General features: G+C 44.3%; 1 protein-coding gene across 1 annotated transcript in view; it reads right to left on the reverse strand.

Moving 5' to 3' along the window:
* Positions 1-1,964: 1,964 nt before the first annotated feature.
* KAT2B (lysine acetyltransferase 2B) overlaps positions 1,965-14,838 on the reverse strand; it is a 171,915-nt gene continuing 159,041 nt past the window's right edge. Inside the window, exon 18 of the mRNA XM_075315293.1 lies at positions 1,965-13,250. Coding sequence (XP_075171408.1) covers positions 13,063-13,250 — 188 coding nt within the window. The 3' untranslated portion in view covers positions 1,965-13,062. The remainder of the gene's footprint in view (positions 13,251-14,838) is intronic.

Genomic DNA, 14,838 nt, shown 5'->3' on the forward strand with positions numbered 1-14,838 from the left:
ATAAGGAGTTCTGCCAGTTCTTCACCCACCATTCAAGAGTCTTCCAAGTTTACAAAGACACCAGATCATGTGTAATCACAAGTGCTATTATGCAATGCTACTTCTCGGTGGGATAAGCCACACAGTGGTAGGCACACGTCAGTGTCTCCAGTACATGTGGTGTCCATTTTCATACATACTGGAGAACCCATTTACACACAGCATACTAATTAAAATCAATGGGGTTCTTTAGACCTCCGTTTTTCTCACAGAGACCTTGTGTCCGTGTGAGCATCCCGTAGAAATATCCGTTTCCTACCAGCAGCATGGGTGACATGTACCAGAAAAAAATACATGACACTGAAATTAATGGTTTTGTTTTAAAGATGCATAGCTTGTATGGCTATTCAGCCAAATAAATAAATGAAAAAATTGGAGAGGGATCTCTATTTTTGATAACAAAATGTAGGCAGGACCCCACACCATTTAAAAATAAATAAATAAAAAAAAATGGCGTGGGGTCCCCTCTCTATTTTTTTTTATATCCAGCCAAGGTAAAGTAGACAGATGGGGGCTAGTATTATCAGGGTGGGAAGGCCTTTGGTTATGTCCGGTATGTGACACACAGATGACATGGATGGCCAAAACAGACCGTGCAACACGTGGGTTTTTGCAATGGACGTGTGAGGGGACTCTTAAGCTAGTTTCACGTTTCAGCATTTCATAGCCCCTTAAGCCTCATGCACACGTCTGTGTTTAAATCAGTATGTGACAAAATGTTACCGATGTCATTTGGATCTGTGTACGATATGTTCCCAGTTTTACCATCAGTTTGTAATCAGTCTTTTTCACAGATGAAAAAAATAAGTTACAAAGTTTCTCCTGTACTTAGCAATGGTAAAATACATACAGTACTCTGATGACATCCATGTGCTGTACTAATGGCCCCCATGACTTGCATTGTCCCTTTTCATATGTGATACCGGAAAAAAACACACAAAAATACCAGACGTGAATAACACCATAAATTATAAAGGGTATGTGTTGTATTAGTGAAAAAAAATGGATACAACACGTATGTGCCACGCGGTAGGCTGAATGAGGCCTTCTAGATAGCCACTGTTCTCCTGGGCTGAACAGATTCATATATGCCTATAAGGCTGTCGAATTTGGTTCCAGTGGTCTGTCACCTGTTCATGCATCACAAAGCATAGCTGTATGAAATCGGCCTATTTTACCCTCTTATTTAAATATACCGTATTTTTCATTTTATAAGACACACCGGATTATAAGACCCACCACAAATTTGGAGAAAAAAAAAATATGGTGTCCATATTATAATCCGGTGGTGTCTTACCAGGGAGGGGGCCGGCAGCAGGGCGGGGGGGGGGGAAATCACAGGAGGCAGGGACAGTACTGGAGTACCGCAATGCTGCGAGTGGTACAGAGGGAGGTCCAGATACTCTGTATGACGAGGCTCTGCTAAGGGCTACTCTGTTCCGTGCGGCTCTGCTCTGTGCGGCAGGCGGGGAGTCGGGCTATTCTGAAGATGTCGGCGGTGAGGGCTTCTTCAAATAATGGTGGCCAGAGTCGGCGCAAGCGCAGATGAGGGCTTGAGCCGAGAGTTCAATGTGCGCATGCGCCGACTCTAGGCGCCATTATTTGAAGAAACCCTCACTGCCGACATCTTCAGAATGGCCCGACACCGCCAGACGCACAGAGCAGCCTTGCACAGACCCCTTTGACCCCTTTTCACCACCCCCAGGTATGCTACATTCAGATTTTAAGACTCACCCCTCATTTTCCTTCCAAATTTTTGGGAGGAAAAGTGCGTCTTATAATCCATAAAACACGGTAAGTGGCAAAATGTAGTGTCGTTATCCTGTTTGACTCATTTCATTGGGTAATAACCCTGTATAACTCATTTCTTTGTCTAATAACTAGATGAGACAAGGTTTTCTGTGACAATAAATGGAATAAACATATTTCCATAAAATAATTTTGTATTTATATGTTTAATGTTATTAACATTCATTATTTAAAACGGCTGAACAAACTGCTATTTACATAGAAATCTAAATGATAGTTACTTTTATCAATATACACAGTATATCTGAATATTTTACACAAAGACAATTCCAAAATACCTGTATATAATTTAAAACCAATACAATATATTAACTTTACAAAGGTAGATTATTCTGCTATAGAAAGCATTTGCGAAACCACGCGTCCTACTCCAGCATCATTGCACAATCTATAAGAAAATATCACTTTAGCTGAAATGAGAAAACATAAAAATGCAGTTTGTGTAGAAAAGTGACAGAAGTAATAGCACAGTGCTGCCAGATCTTGCTAAAATCTCACCGTGGGTAGGGCATTTACACTTCTTTATATCAATTATGACTTTTTGGATGATGTAAGGATCCTTTCAAATTCCAAGAGAATGAAATTAGAGTTTAATGCTTTGATAATCTTCAGAACTAAAAGTGTTACCATAGACTTGTACGAGTAAACAAAACTGTACATCTATTTAAAGGAGTGGCCTAGTTGTTACAAGATAAAAAAAAAACAAACAAAAACTAATCTCTAGAATTCTCGGATGATCAATCTTAGGGGTACTTCACACACAGCGAGATCGCTGCTGAGATCGCTGCTGAGTCACGGTTTTTGTGACCTCATTAGCGATCTCGCTGTGTGTGACACTGAGCAGCGATCTGGCCCCTGCTGTGAAATCGCTGCTCGTTACACACAGCTCTGGTTCGTTTTTTTATTGTTGCTCTCCCGTTGTTAAGCACACATCGCTGTGTGTGACAGCGAGAGAGCAACAATCCTGAATGTGCAGGGAGCAGGAGCCGGCGTCTGACAGCCTGCGGTAAGCTGTAACCAGGGTAAACATCGGGTAACCAAGGTGGTTACCCAATATTTACCTTCGTTACCAGCCTCCGCAGCTCTCACGCTGCCAGTGCCGGCTCCTGCTCCCTGCACACACTAAGCTAAGCGGTGTGCACTGGTAACTAAGGTAAACATCGGGTAACCATACCCGATGTTTACCTTAGTTACCAGTGTCCGCAGCTTCCAGACGCCGGCTCCGTGCAAGTGCAGCGTCGCTTGCACGTCGCTGCTGGCTGGGGGCTGGTCACTGGTGAGATCTGCCTGTTTGACAGCTCACCAGCGACGATGTAGCGAAGCAGCAGTGATCCTGACCAGGTCAGATCGCTGGTGGGATCGCTGCTGCGTCGCTAAAGTGTGACGGTACCCTAAGGGGCACTTTGCACACTGCGACATCGCAGGTGCGATGTCGGTGGGGTCAAATTGAAAATGACGCACTTCCGGCATCGCATGCGACATCGCAGTGTGTAAAGGCTGGATGATACGATTAACGAGCGCAAAAGCGTCGTAATCGTATCATCGGTACAGCGTCGGCGTAATCCATAATTACGCTGACGCAATGGTCCGATGTTGTTCCTCGCTCCTGCGGCAGCACACATCGCTGTGTGTGAAGTCGCAGGAGCGAGGAACGTCTCCTACCGGCCTCACTGCGGCTTCCGTAGGATATGCGGAAGGAAGGAGGTGGGCAGGATGTTTACATCCTGCTCATCTCCGCCCCTCCGCTCTGATTGGCCACCTGCCGTGTGACGTCGCAGTGACGCCGCACGACCCGCCCCCTTAACAAGGAGGCGGGTCGCCGGCCACAGGAACGTCACACGGCAGGTGAGTGTGTGTGTGAAGCTGGCGTAGCGATAACTTTCGCTACGCCAGCTATCACCACATATCGCTGCTGCGACGGGGGCGGGCACTATCGCACTCGGCATCGCAGCATCGGCCTGCGATGTCGTAGTGTGCAAAGCCCGCCTTAGTCTTTGCTTTCAAGCTGACCACTTTAGCTAAGTGATCTCAATAGTCACACACCATATTCAGGCCAGCTTCACAGTGGACCGCAATGCACCGACTGACCGTGGGTCTCTCTAAAGGGAATCTGTCAGCAGGTTTTTCTATGTAATCTGAGTGCAGCACGATGTAGGGGCTGACAGCCTTATTCCCGGGATGTGTCACAAGGTTATATGTGGCTCTTTCAATGAAATCAGTGTTTAATCAGTAGTAGATTATCAATTCAGGACTAGCTGTCTCATGCCTCCTAGTCGACTGCTCTGTGTAACCCTGCCCCTGTACACAGAAAGCTGTCAATCAGTGGTGTATGTGGGTTTATACAGAGCTCTGCAATCTAAGCACAGTTAAGGCCCCGTCACACTAAGCAACATCGCTAGCAACATCGCTGGTAACGAACAACTTTTGTGACGTTGCTAGCGATGTTGCTGTGTGTGACATCCAGCAACAACCTGGCCCCTGCTGTGAGGTCGTTGGTTGTTGCTGAATGTCCTGGGCCATTTTTTAGTTGTTGCTGTCCTGCTGTGAAGCACAGATCGCTGTGTGTGACAGCGAGACAGCAACAACTAAATGTGCAGGCAGCAGGAGCCGGCTTCTGCGGAGGCTGGTAACCAATGTAAACATCGGGTAACCAAGAAGCCCTGTCCTTGGTTACCCGATATTTACCTTCGATACCAGCCTCCTCCACTCTCACTGTCAGTGCCAGCTCCTGCTCTGTGCACATGTAGCTAGCTGCAGCACACATCGGGTTAATTAACCCGATGTGTGCTGTAACTAGGAGAGCAAGGAGCCAGCACTAAGCATTGTGCGCTGCTCCCTGCTCTGTGCACATTTAGCTGCAGCACACATCGGGTTAATTAACCCGATGTGTGCTGTAACTAGGAGAGCAAGGAGCCAGCGCTCAGTGTGCGCTGCTCCCTGCTCTCTGCACGTGTAGCTCCGTGCGGTGGTAACCAAGGTAAATATCGGGTTGGTTACCCGATATTTACCTTAGTTACCAAGCGCAGCATCTTCCACGCTGTGCTGGGGGCTTGTCACTGGTTGCTGGTGAGCTCACCAGCAACTTGTGTAGCCACGCTCCAGCGATCCCTGCCAGGTCAGGTTGCTGGTGGGATCGCTGGAGCGTCGCAGTGTGACATCTCACCAGCAACCTCCTAGCAACTTACCAGCGATCCCTATCGTTGTTGGGATCGCTGGTAAGTTGCTTAGTGTGACTGGACCTTTAGATATGCAGAGTAAACAATGTATGAAAATGACAGCATGCAGGCCGGTAATTGACACATTGTGGAAATCCGTTTCTCAGCTCCTACATCATGCTGCTCTCAGATTACATAGCAGAAACTTGGTGCAGATTCCCTTTAAGGCTGGAGTCACACTTGCGATTGACTCACTTGTGACTTGCGTGAGTTTCACATTGCATACCCTGGGACAGCCTGCTACACTCTGGACAGGAGCGTCTCAGCTGCATAGAAATACATGAAGCTGACCCGCTCCTGTCGAGAGAGCAGCTGCCGTGCTGGGTGATGTGATGCGAGACTTGCATGAGTCGCGTGCGGATCAATCGCAAGTGTGACTCCAGCCTAACCCAAACTCTGCAGCTTCAAATACGCTAATGATTCTGCCAAGCTTGGGTCAGGAGAACTATGGAAAGTCTGTGTATCACAGTCTGAAAACGGGCCTTAACACTAGAAGTCCCAGAAATTTCAAGCTGCATAGGGTTCCAATGGTAGAAATGTTAAATGACCCCTCTCTGGGACTTCTAGTGTTAATGGGGTTCTTCGAGAATTAAATAAAATAGCGTCTATGATCTAATTCAAACTAGTGAAAATCCTAGTCACGTGTCAGGACAGTCTGCAGACAGAAGATATACAGATCCTGAGACCTGTATCTCAACTCATATAAGCTGTATCACACATTCCTCAGTCAGTTGGGAGCAATGCTGTCATATGTGAAGAAATATATCACACACAGAGCACAACGGGGTTATCTGCAGCTTCATCCTCCTCAGTGTTTAGTTTTTGCCACTTGGACGCAGCCAGTCTTTGTGCACAGCTATGAAGCTGTCAGATAGCAGACGGAGGAGGAGGTTGAAGCTGGAGATCTCCTTGCCAAACACAAGGCGTGTTAAAACATTTTTTTTTTACACACCTCACAGTCCTGCTCCTGGCTCCCAACTTAGGTATGTGTTGTACAGCTTATCAGTTGAGACATAGGTCTTGAGAGCTGTATGTCTTTAGTCTGTCCCCTGTCCTGACACTTGACTAAGACAGGCTTCAGTTTACCTAATTCTTGGAGAACTGCTTTAAGGTGCACATACACCTTCCATGGCTGTCAGCTGAGCAAGCATTTTGTCAACTCTCTCTCCAGCACTCCATACATATGCATGCTCATCTGGCTCAAGAGTGCAAATGCTTTCAGTGGGGAGAGCAAAATAAGCTACTGCCAGACAACTTTGGTAAAGGCTTGTCTCCTGGGGAAACACAAGGATTGGCATCAGTGTTATAATTTAAAGCTGGCCATACACGTTGGATACCTGTTGTCTGAACTATTGTTTTGTCCAACAGCTCTCTCCAAACTTTGCCACACATAGGAATGCTTGGCAAAGAATTCTGATGTTTTCTATGAGGGCCACAGCCAGAATCATCTGGTATCGGCTTCTTTCTGTGCTCAACTAAAGGATGTAGCTGTTTCAATTCAACTAGCCGAATCCTTCTCTCCCCCATCAATATTTGTCATAGCAGAGTCGGGAGGTATCCACACATATTAGTCGGCAGAAATTTATCTAAAGTATATGGTGGCCTTGACAAGCCTGATCTTTGTATCTTATATCATCTTTCAAGGGGGAGTAGAGATCCCATACAAACTAGATGGACCACAGGCATAAATCCAAATGTCTTTAATCTAATCAGTATCTGACTATTTTATTTTCCAATTCAGCTATAGGCAATCTGTCAGCAAGATCAACTCCACTAATCCGCCCTCCTTATCTTAGCCATCACATAGGCTTCAATTCATCAAAGTATTTACGCCAGGAAACTGGCATAAAACACTTAGAAGAGTCACAAGCCATTGATGAGATATGCTAAATTTATTAAGTAGAGTGCGTATCCTAATGAAAATGGTGCATCTTATTTCTGCACTCGCCCCTTAAGACTGGCATACAAAATTCCCCCCTTATAGATTCAGGCCATAGAGTTTGAAATCGGGTTTTCTAACCATATAAACCTTTAAAGGGAACCTGTCACCTACTCATCTGTGGGGTGATTCGATGGGCGTCGGCCTCGCTGGTCTTTACAAGGCACTTCCTCTATGCGATTGCGTCCTTCTTGCCTCGTGTAGATGACGCGTCCTAAGTCAGCCACACAGTGTCCTCCATTGTGCTCCTACGCACGTCTCTCTACCGTGCTGAGAGCAGAGCAAAGTACTGTAATGTGCAGGAGGTGGAAAGACCAAAGACCGCCCACACATGCGCACTACAATACTCTGATCTGCCCTCAGCAGGGCAGAGAGAAGTACGCTCGGAGGGCACTGTGTGGATGACGTAGGGCACGTCATCCACATGAAGCAAGGATAGCGGAGTCGCTAGACCCAAGACCAGCGACACCCATTGGAATGGACTGCCCTGTAGGTGACAGGTTCCCTTTAATCTAATTTTGATCACAAATCTGTAACAACTATGAAACGTACTGTAAATGCTACACATAGAGTATGGGTCCATTTAAACCACACGATGTGCAGCATTAAACAACCAGCCCAATTTTTGCCAGTTAGTGGTTCTTTAGTAGCCATTTATATTGCAAACCCCGCTTTAGATCAGTACTGATCCATCTGTAACAGACGGTTCAGTGTGCATAGGCTGCCATTGTTCTCGGCAGCACTAGGCCTCTTTTCGCAGGACAATGTGCTGCTGGTTAACTTTTCTGCACAACAAAAGATCAATTCACCTTATGCTCATTCGTCGGCAGCTTGTTCAGACTGTAAGATTATCAAGAGCAATGCTTGTTCACGATAATTGTGCATTATAAATGTACCTTAAAAGGGAATCTGTCACCTGGTTTTTGCTCCTCCATCTGAGAGCAGCATAATGTAGAGACAGAAAGCCTGATTCCAGCAATGTGTCACTTACTGAGCTGTTTGCTGTCATTTTGATAAAATCAATGTTTTCTCTGCTGCAGATCTAGCAGTTATACAGAGCTCATGAATATGCTGGACTACCTGCAGCACGCTAAGCAGTCCTCTAATGATAATCTACTGCTGATTAATCAGTGATTTTATCAAACCTACACTAAGCAGCCCAGTGAGTGAAACATCGCTGGTATCAGGGTCTCTACCCCTACATTATGCTGCTCTCAGATTAGGTGGCAAAAACCTGGTGACAGATTCCCTTTAAAGGGGGAAATTCTAGCCTTTTACTTTTAGGATGAAGAGAACAATACATTTGGTTAGAAAAACTCCAATTTATATTATCTAAATTTGAAATAGTCCATAGTCTAACATAACTAATACACATATATTATTAAATCATGTTGAATATGAAAAAAACAACCCTGTAATTTGCATATAAGAAAATCTGATAATATGTTTGTAAATAGAACACCAATGATCTGCTGTAAAAAGTTGGAGTCGTTTGTTAGAAAGTACTCCAGGTTTTTTGTTTTTTTTTATCTTTGCCGCCTTCTATATAGTACATCAGGTAAAAGGTAATGCAGATAATTCTATTACTGAGCACTGTCTGACTAATCATGTTATTTAAAATTAAATATGGTAAAAAAAAAGTTTTAGTCACTTGTAAACAGGCAGATTGTTTTGTGGGGCATACTGACTAAAACTGATGGTGTCGTCTTCAGAGGTAACATCATCCAGCTGTGACGAGTGAAGTGTCATACAGTATATTTCATAACACTTCTAGCTTCCTCCCACCAATATGTATGCCGGAAGCAAATGAGGTCAATAGTGGCCTGCGCTTGGATGACTGGTGCCAATGGTGATGGCTGTGCTTCTCCTAGTGGCTTCCAAATTCTTAGCCAAGGTATGTTTTGTTTTTTCTTTTACATTACCCTGTCCATAGTCATTGCCACTTTTTCATTTACTGCATTTTTTTTACAGCACTATAATTAAATTAATCTTTTCAACCCTAATTATGCAACCCTTGCCAAAAAAGTCAAAATAAAAATTCTAGGTAGGTAGGTACATGTATAAAAGCGTGGCAGCAGGGAGCAGTATAGGTGTGGTATGTACAGTTGTCAAGTGGGACTCGTAAAACAGGTCTAAAACAGTCATGCAGTTAAATGTCTAAATTTTTTTAACAAAATTCAAATCACTTCCCAAAAATATTGAAATAAGTAAAACTGGGTAGATACACATCCATAAAGCAAGAATGTACAACACAACACTGTATTGACGTGGTGTGTAAGGATGTAAAATGTAACTTGCAAAACAGATGTGAAAAAAAAAATTGTTACATGCAAACTTTGTGGGGTAGAGTGTTCTAGTAAAAATTTTGGATTTGGGGATATATTCTATTTAAAAAAAATAAGAAATAAAACAAAACAATAATTCTCCTTCAAAAAAAGTCATGCACAAGAAAAATAAAAACTCAGTACATTTGCTTGTGACAAGCAAGCACACCGTTTCTGACACTAATCTCAAATTTTCTTTTCTGTGAAATATATTGTGCTGACTTGCTGCTTTCTAGTCCATTAAGAATGAAAAGAAAATAAGTAATTCATGACAGATGCCAGCAACATCATATATTTGATCAATCACACTGAGTTTTGTAGCACCTTTTATCTCTCATATATGAATTGAATCTCTGTACTATTTGAAGACTACTACACTCATCTTCACTGTTGCAGCTAGACACCTACTGTCTGGAGTATTTATCTAAACTTTTTCCTCATATCTCTATAGCTGAGCTGTGATCTCTGACATTCTCTCAGTATTATAAATCACATCAAAATAACTGCTCATTCACTGCCTCTGCTTTTATACAGGCTAGGATAGTCCCTCCTGATTAGCTGCCCTGTATCATGTGATATAAATGCAAGGAGAAGCCCGGTGGTCGCGTCTGAAGTCATGTGAGCCTTTTGTAACTGAATAGGATAACTGAAGTGAGCACTAATATATATATTATGAGTGCAAGCCAAAAATTACATACTATATACGGATAAGGCTGCACATCAAACTTAGATAATAGTATAATGCCTCAAGCATATGGACAAATATTGGAATATACAATGAAAAATGCTACTTGCTAATTTGAACATGTGAATAATGAATTGCATACCTGCCATGAATATTAGGAAAAAGGAGATATTTAGCAATCGCATTGATCAATGTAACTGAGCCCCAAGGCCTCGTCAAGGCATATCACTGGATGCAGCGGTGGCCGCGGGTAACCTCAGTGACAGCTCAGCTGATCGCACGGCTGTCTTCATTAGCTGCGTGGAGGTGACCGGAGCGGCGGTGTCTTCTGCAGCTCCTGTCACCTCCATGCAGCAGCGCTGGATGCGACGCTGGACCATCCTGGAGTACGCCGGACATGGAGGGCTTTTTGGGGCTGATTAAAGTGGTGAACCAGGGTATATGTGGGTGTTTTTTATTTCTAATAAAGGATTTTTTCTGGTGTGTGTGTGTTTATTTACTGTAATTTACAGATTAATCATGGAGGGTGTCTCATAGACGCCTGACATGATTAATCTAGGATTTATTGGCAGCTATGGGCTGCCATTAACTCCTTATTACCCCGATTTGCCAACGCACCAGGGCAAATCGGGAAGAGCCGGATACAGTCCCAGAACTGTCGCATATAATGTATGCGGCAATTCTGGGCGGCTGCTGACTGATATTGTTAGGGTGGGGGGCTCCCCATAACGTGGAGCTCCCCATCCTGAGAATACCAGCCTTCAGCCGTATGGCTTTATCTGGCTGGCATTAAAATTGGGGGGAACCGCACGCCGGTTTTTTTTAATTATTTATTTATTTATTTTACTGCACAGTATAGACACGCCCACCGGCTGCTGTGATTGGGTGCAGTGAGGCACCTGTCACTCAGTGTGGGGGCGTGTCTCACTGCAACCAATCATAGGCGCCGGTGGGCGGGGAAAGCAGGGAATAGGAGATTGTTTAATGAGCGGCCGGCTTTTTCAAAATAGTAAAAGCCGCCGCAGCAGTGTGAATGCCGTGCAGGGCCGCGCCGGGGATCGAGGAACGGTGAGTATGAGAGAGGGGGGGAAACTTCAGTCACTCGGGGGATTAGCGGTCACCGGTGAATCCTTCACAGGTGACCGCTAATCAGTACTCGACACAGACAGAGCCGCGGTATGAGGATGAAGTCGGGTGAAGTTCACCCGAGTTCATTCTCATCGCGCAACTCTGTCTGCTGTCAGCCGACATTTATAAACGACATTGTGCATCACACACACGGACATTCCACACGGACATTCCACGTACACATACACGTTAATTCTACACGCGCACACGGACATTCTGCAGACAAACATGGCTAGCATACGCAATTCACACAGGTGCCACACGGACCATAAAAACGGACACAAAAACGGGACACGGACCCGAAAAACGGCCCGTAACACACGTGCGTGTTTTTCACGGACGTGTGAAGGGGGCCTTAGGAAGGAGGCGGTTCGCCGGCCAGAGCGACGGTCGCAGGGCATGTGAGTGCATGTGAAGCTGGCGTAGTGATAATTATCGCTACGCCAGCTATCACAAGATATCGTACCTGCGACAGGGGTGGGGACTATCGCGTGCGACATCGCAGCATCGGCTTGCGATGTCGCAACGTGCAAAGCCCGCCTAAATCCGAATTAACAATCCAGATTATACAGACACCACTGTGTGGATTTAATGACCGCCTCGACGCGATTCACGTGAGTGTGTAGAGGAGATAAAGTAGGCTTCATGTAAGGCCGGAGTCACACTTGCAATTGACTCATGTGTGATTCGCGTGAGTCTTGCAGCACATCGCATCACACGACATGGCAGCTGCTCCCTGGACAAGATCGGGTCAGCTTCATGTATTTCTATGCAGCTGAGACGCTCCTGTCCAGAGAGCAGGCCATGCCGGGTGATGCGATGCGAGTGAGTCAATCGCAAGTGTGACTCCGGCCTCTGAGAGCAGGTTATCTGATATAACGCGGACTAGGAACAGAAGTGATAATTCAGCAATAAATCACCTGGTAAGAGAATTACCTGTACTAGATTTTACCTGATGTACTATACAGAGACAAAGATAAAAGTAAAGAATTCTCGGAGTGCTTCCTTATACTGACACAAAAATTAACATGCAATCTGAAAACACTATAGAAAATGTATGATGGGTAAATGAACATTGATATTACCATGTAAAAAAAAAACAAACTAAATGCAAATGACCCTAAAAAAAAAAAAAAAAAAAAAAAAAAGCTCAGATCTCCTAAAAATGTCATCTTATCCCACAACCTTATACTGATTCTCTAGGCTGGGGGACACTTTTATGATGACATTACCAAGCAGTTCTTCATCAACATAAAGTGAATCACTTCCCTTTCAAGCCAGAGTTCTGCATGGATTCCATACACATGATACACGTGCCTATAGGTAGCGGTGACATAGGCTGTTGCAATGTCTAGACAGGCAGAGCAATAAATGGTGCTGGTATATTGCAGGTGACTATCCCCCTTTATAATAGTAACCCAGTAAGTTTTACTTGAAAAGGAAGCGATTCCAGTAGTTATAATAAAAAATTAAATATTAAATGAGGGAATCACCAAAAACGCATTTGCTTAATATTTTTACATCTGCTTCACTTTAGGCCATGAAATACAATTTTTTTTTATTTTTTTTTTTTTTGCTGTAGTTAAACCAGATTATGTTTTAACTTATGGCCGGCATAAGCAAATCTATAATCTACAGTCAGCCTTTCTATATATTAGTGGTTAACATGATAAATCTCATTATACAAAACAATTCTAAATATACAAAACGTCTCATGTCAATGTTATATACTCTAAAGCCCTAAAGGTTATAAAGCACCTTGTCTAATAAAATCTATACAAAATCATAAAGAACAAAAAAAAAGTTTGCGAAAAGCCAAATAATTTTTTTAGTAGGATTTATATCGAGTGCAAATTCCAAAGTGTGATGCGCAAAACAGTAGGCAAGCCAAAAAAATGAGGCACGTTCAAGTCACAATCCTAATTAAAGAAGCCCGGCTTCTTTAATTTTAGTGTAGAAGAATTTCTCCAGGATGTTCGCACATTTGTAGTATTCACTCTCCGGTGGATTGTACTCCTTGCAGTTAGTAAAGATCCTCTGTAGATCTGCCATGAAGAGTTTCTTGGTCACATAATATCTGTTCTTCACACGTTCACTCATGGTTTTAAGATCTGACATGTAAAAAAAAGTAATGTTAATAACTGGAAATATGATGAATGTTTGCTGTGCAGATACATGACAACTGTAATGTGACCAATGGGAAATCCAACTTTCACACTCTCACAGGTTCCACTCAATGGTATATTTTGGGAGGCCTTCTCGACAAATACAAAAAGGGAAAAATGTAAAAAGTTGTCAAAGTTCTAATATTAAAAGGCATCATATGTTATAACTAGCCCTTTGGATAGATAATATAGTTCACCAGAAAATCTCTTTACAGGCTGAGGGATGAATGTATTTCCAGTGATGATTTGATACTGAGATATCCATCAATTTAAGTGACAAGAGACTGGAGGAACAATAGAAAGTGCAATAGGGTCTTATCCCGTGATGCAGAATAAAACAGTGCAAGGAGGTGCTCACCTGATAAGGTGTCACACAGAGTTTTGCACAGACTTCGATGACTGTCATGGTGGCACTGGGCGCTGTTCAGATTGCAGATTCTGACATTCTGCCCGATAGTGTCTCTGTTGTCTGAGAATTGTCTCTTCAGGGAGGAAGGAGACAAACTCTAGTGCCACCTATGGGAAGTAGCCATCCTAAAAGTCAAAAGTGACCCTTTTACGAGCCTTTTCATAAGACTTAGGGGTACTTTGCACGCTGCGACATCGCTAGCATCGGCTAGCGATGCCGAGCACGATAGCACCCCCCCCGTCACACATGCGATATCTTGTGATAGCTGCTGTAGCTAACATTATCGCTACGGCAGCGTCACACGCACTTACCTGCCCTGCGACGTCGCTCTGGCCGGCGACCCGCCTCCTTCCTAGGGGGGCGGGTCGTGCGGCGTCACAGCGACGTCACACGGCAGGCGGCCAATAGAGGTGGAGATGAGCGGGACGTAAACATCCCGCCCACCTCCTTCCTTCCGCATAGCTGGCGGCCGCAGGTAAGGAGATGTTAATCGTTCCTGTGGCTTCACACACAGCGATGTGTGCTGCCGCAGGAACGAGAAACAACATCGTACCGACATTATGGAAATGACCGACGCTACACAGATCGCCGATTTACAACGTTTTTGCGATCGTTTATCGGCACATCTAGGCTGTACACGTTGCGACATGGTTACTGGTGCCGGATGTGCGTCACTTTCGATTTGACCCTGACGATATCGCAGTAGCGATGTCGCAACGTGCAAAGTACCCCTTAGAATTTATGCCGGATAAGAACCTCAATTTTCAGACACAGTGTTTTCGTGTGGTTGCCCCTTGTCAAAGCAAAGTATGAGATATAATCTGGCAATATGAGAAGCTATAGTGGGGTCTAAGGGGAAAACTTTTATCCTTGTGGAGACCTGACAGACCAATCTGGCTGCTATTGAGGAGTCTTATAGCTGCAATGCTCCTCTGGGAAATATTAAAATTGTCTCTCCAGGGAGTTGTCTGAGATCAACATAGGCAGACTCGGGCATCGACCTGCAGTGTGCTGATCCATAGGCAGGCTAGCAAGAGTTACTCTCTGCTTGTCTGCTTGCTCCTTTGGTCACATGTTGTGTGTGGGGAGGCCTATTACATCTGCTCCTCTCCTATTTATGCTGGT

This window comes from Anomaloglossus baeobatrachus, chromosome 6 (genome assembly GCF_048569485.1).
Source record: "Anomaloglossus baeobatrachus isolate aAnoBae1 chromosome 6, aAnoBae1.hap1, whole genome shotgun sequence".
NCBI lineage: Eukaryota > Metazoa > Chordata > Amphibia > Anura > Aromobatidae > Anomaloglossus > Anomaloglossus baeobatrachus.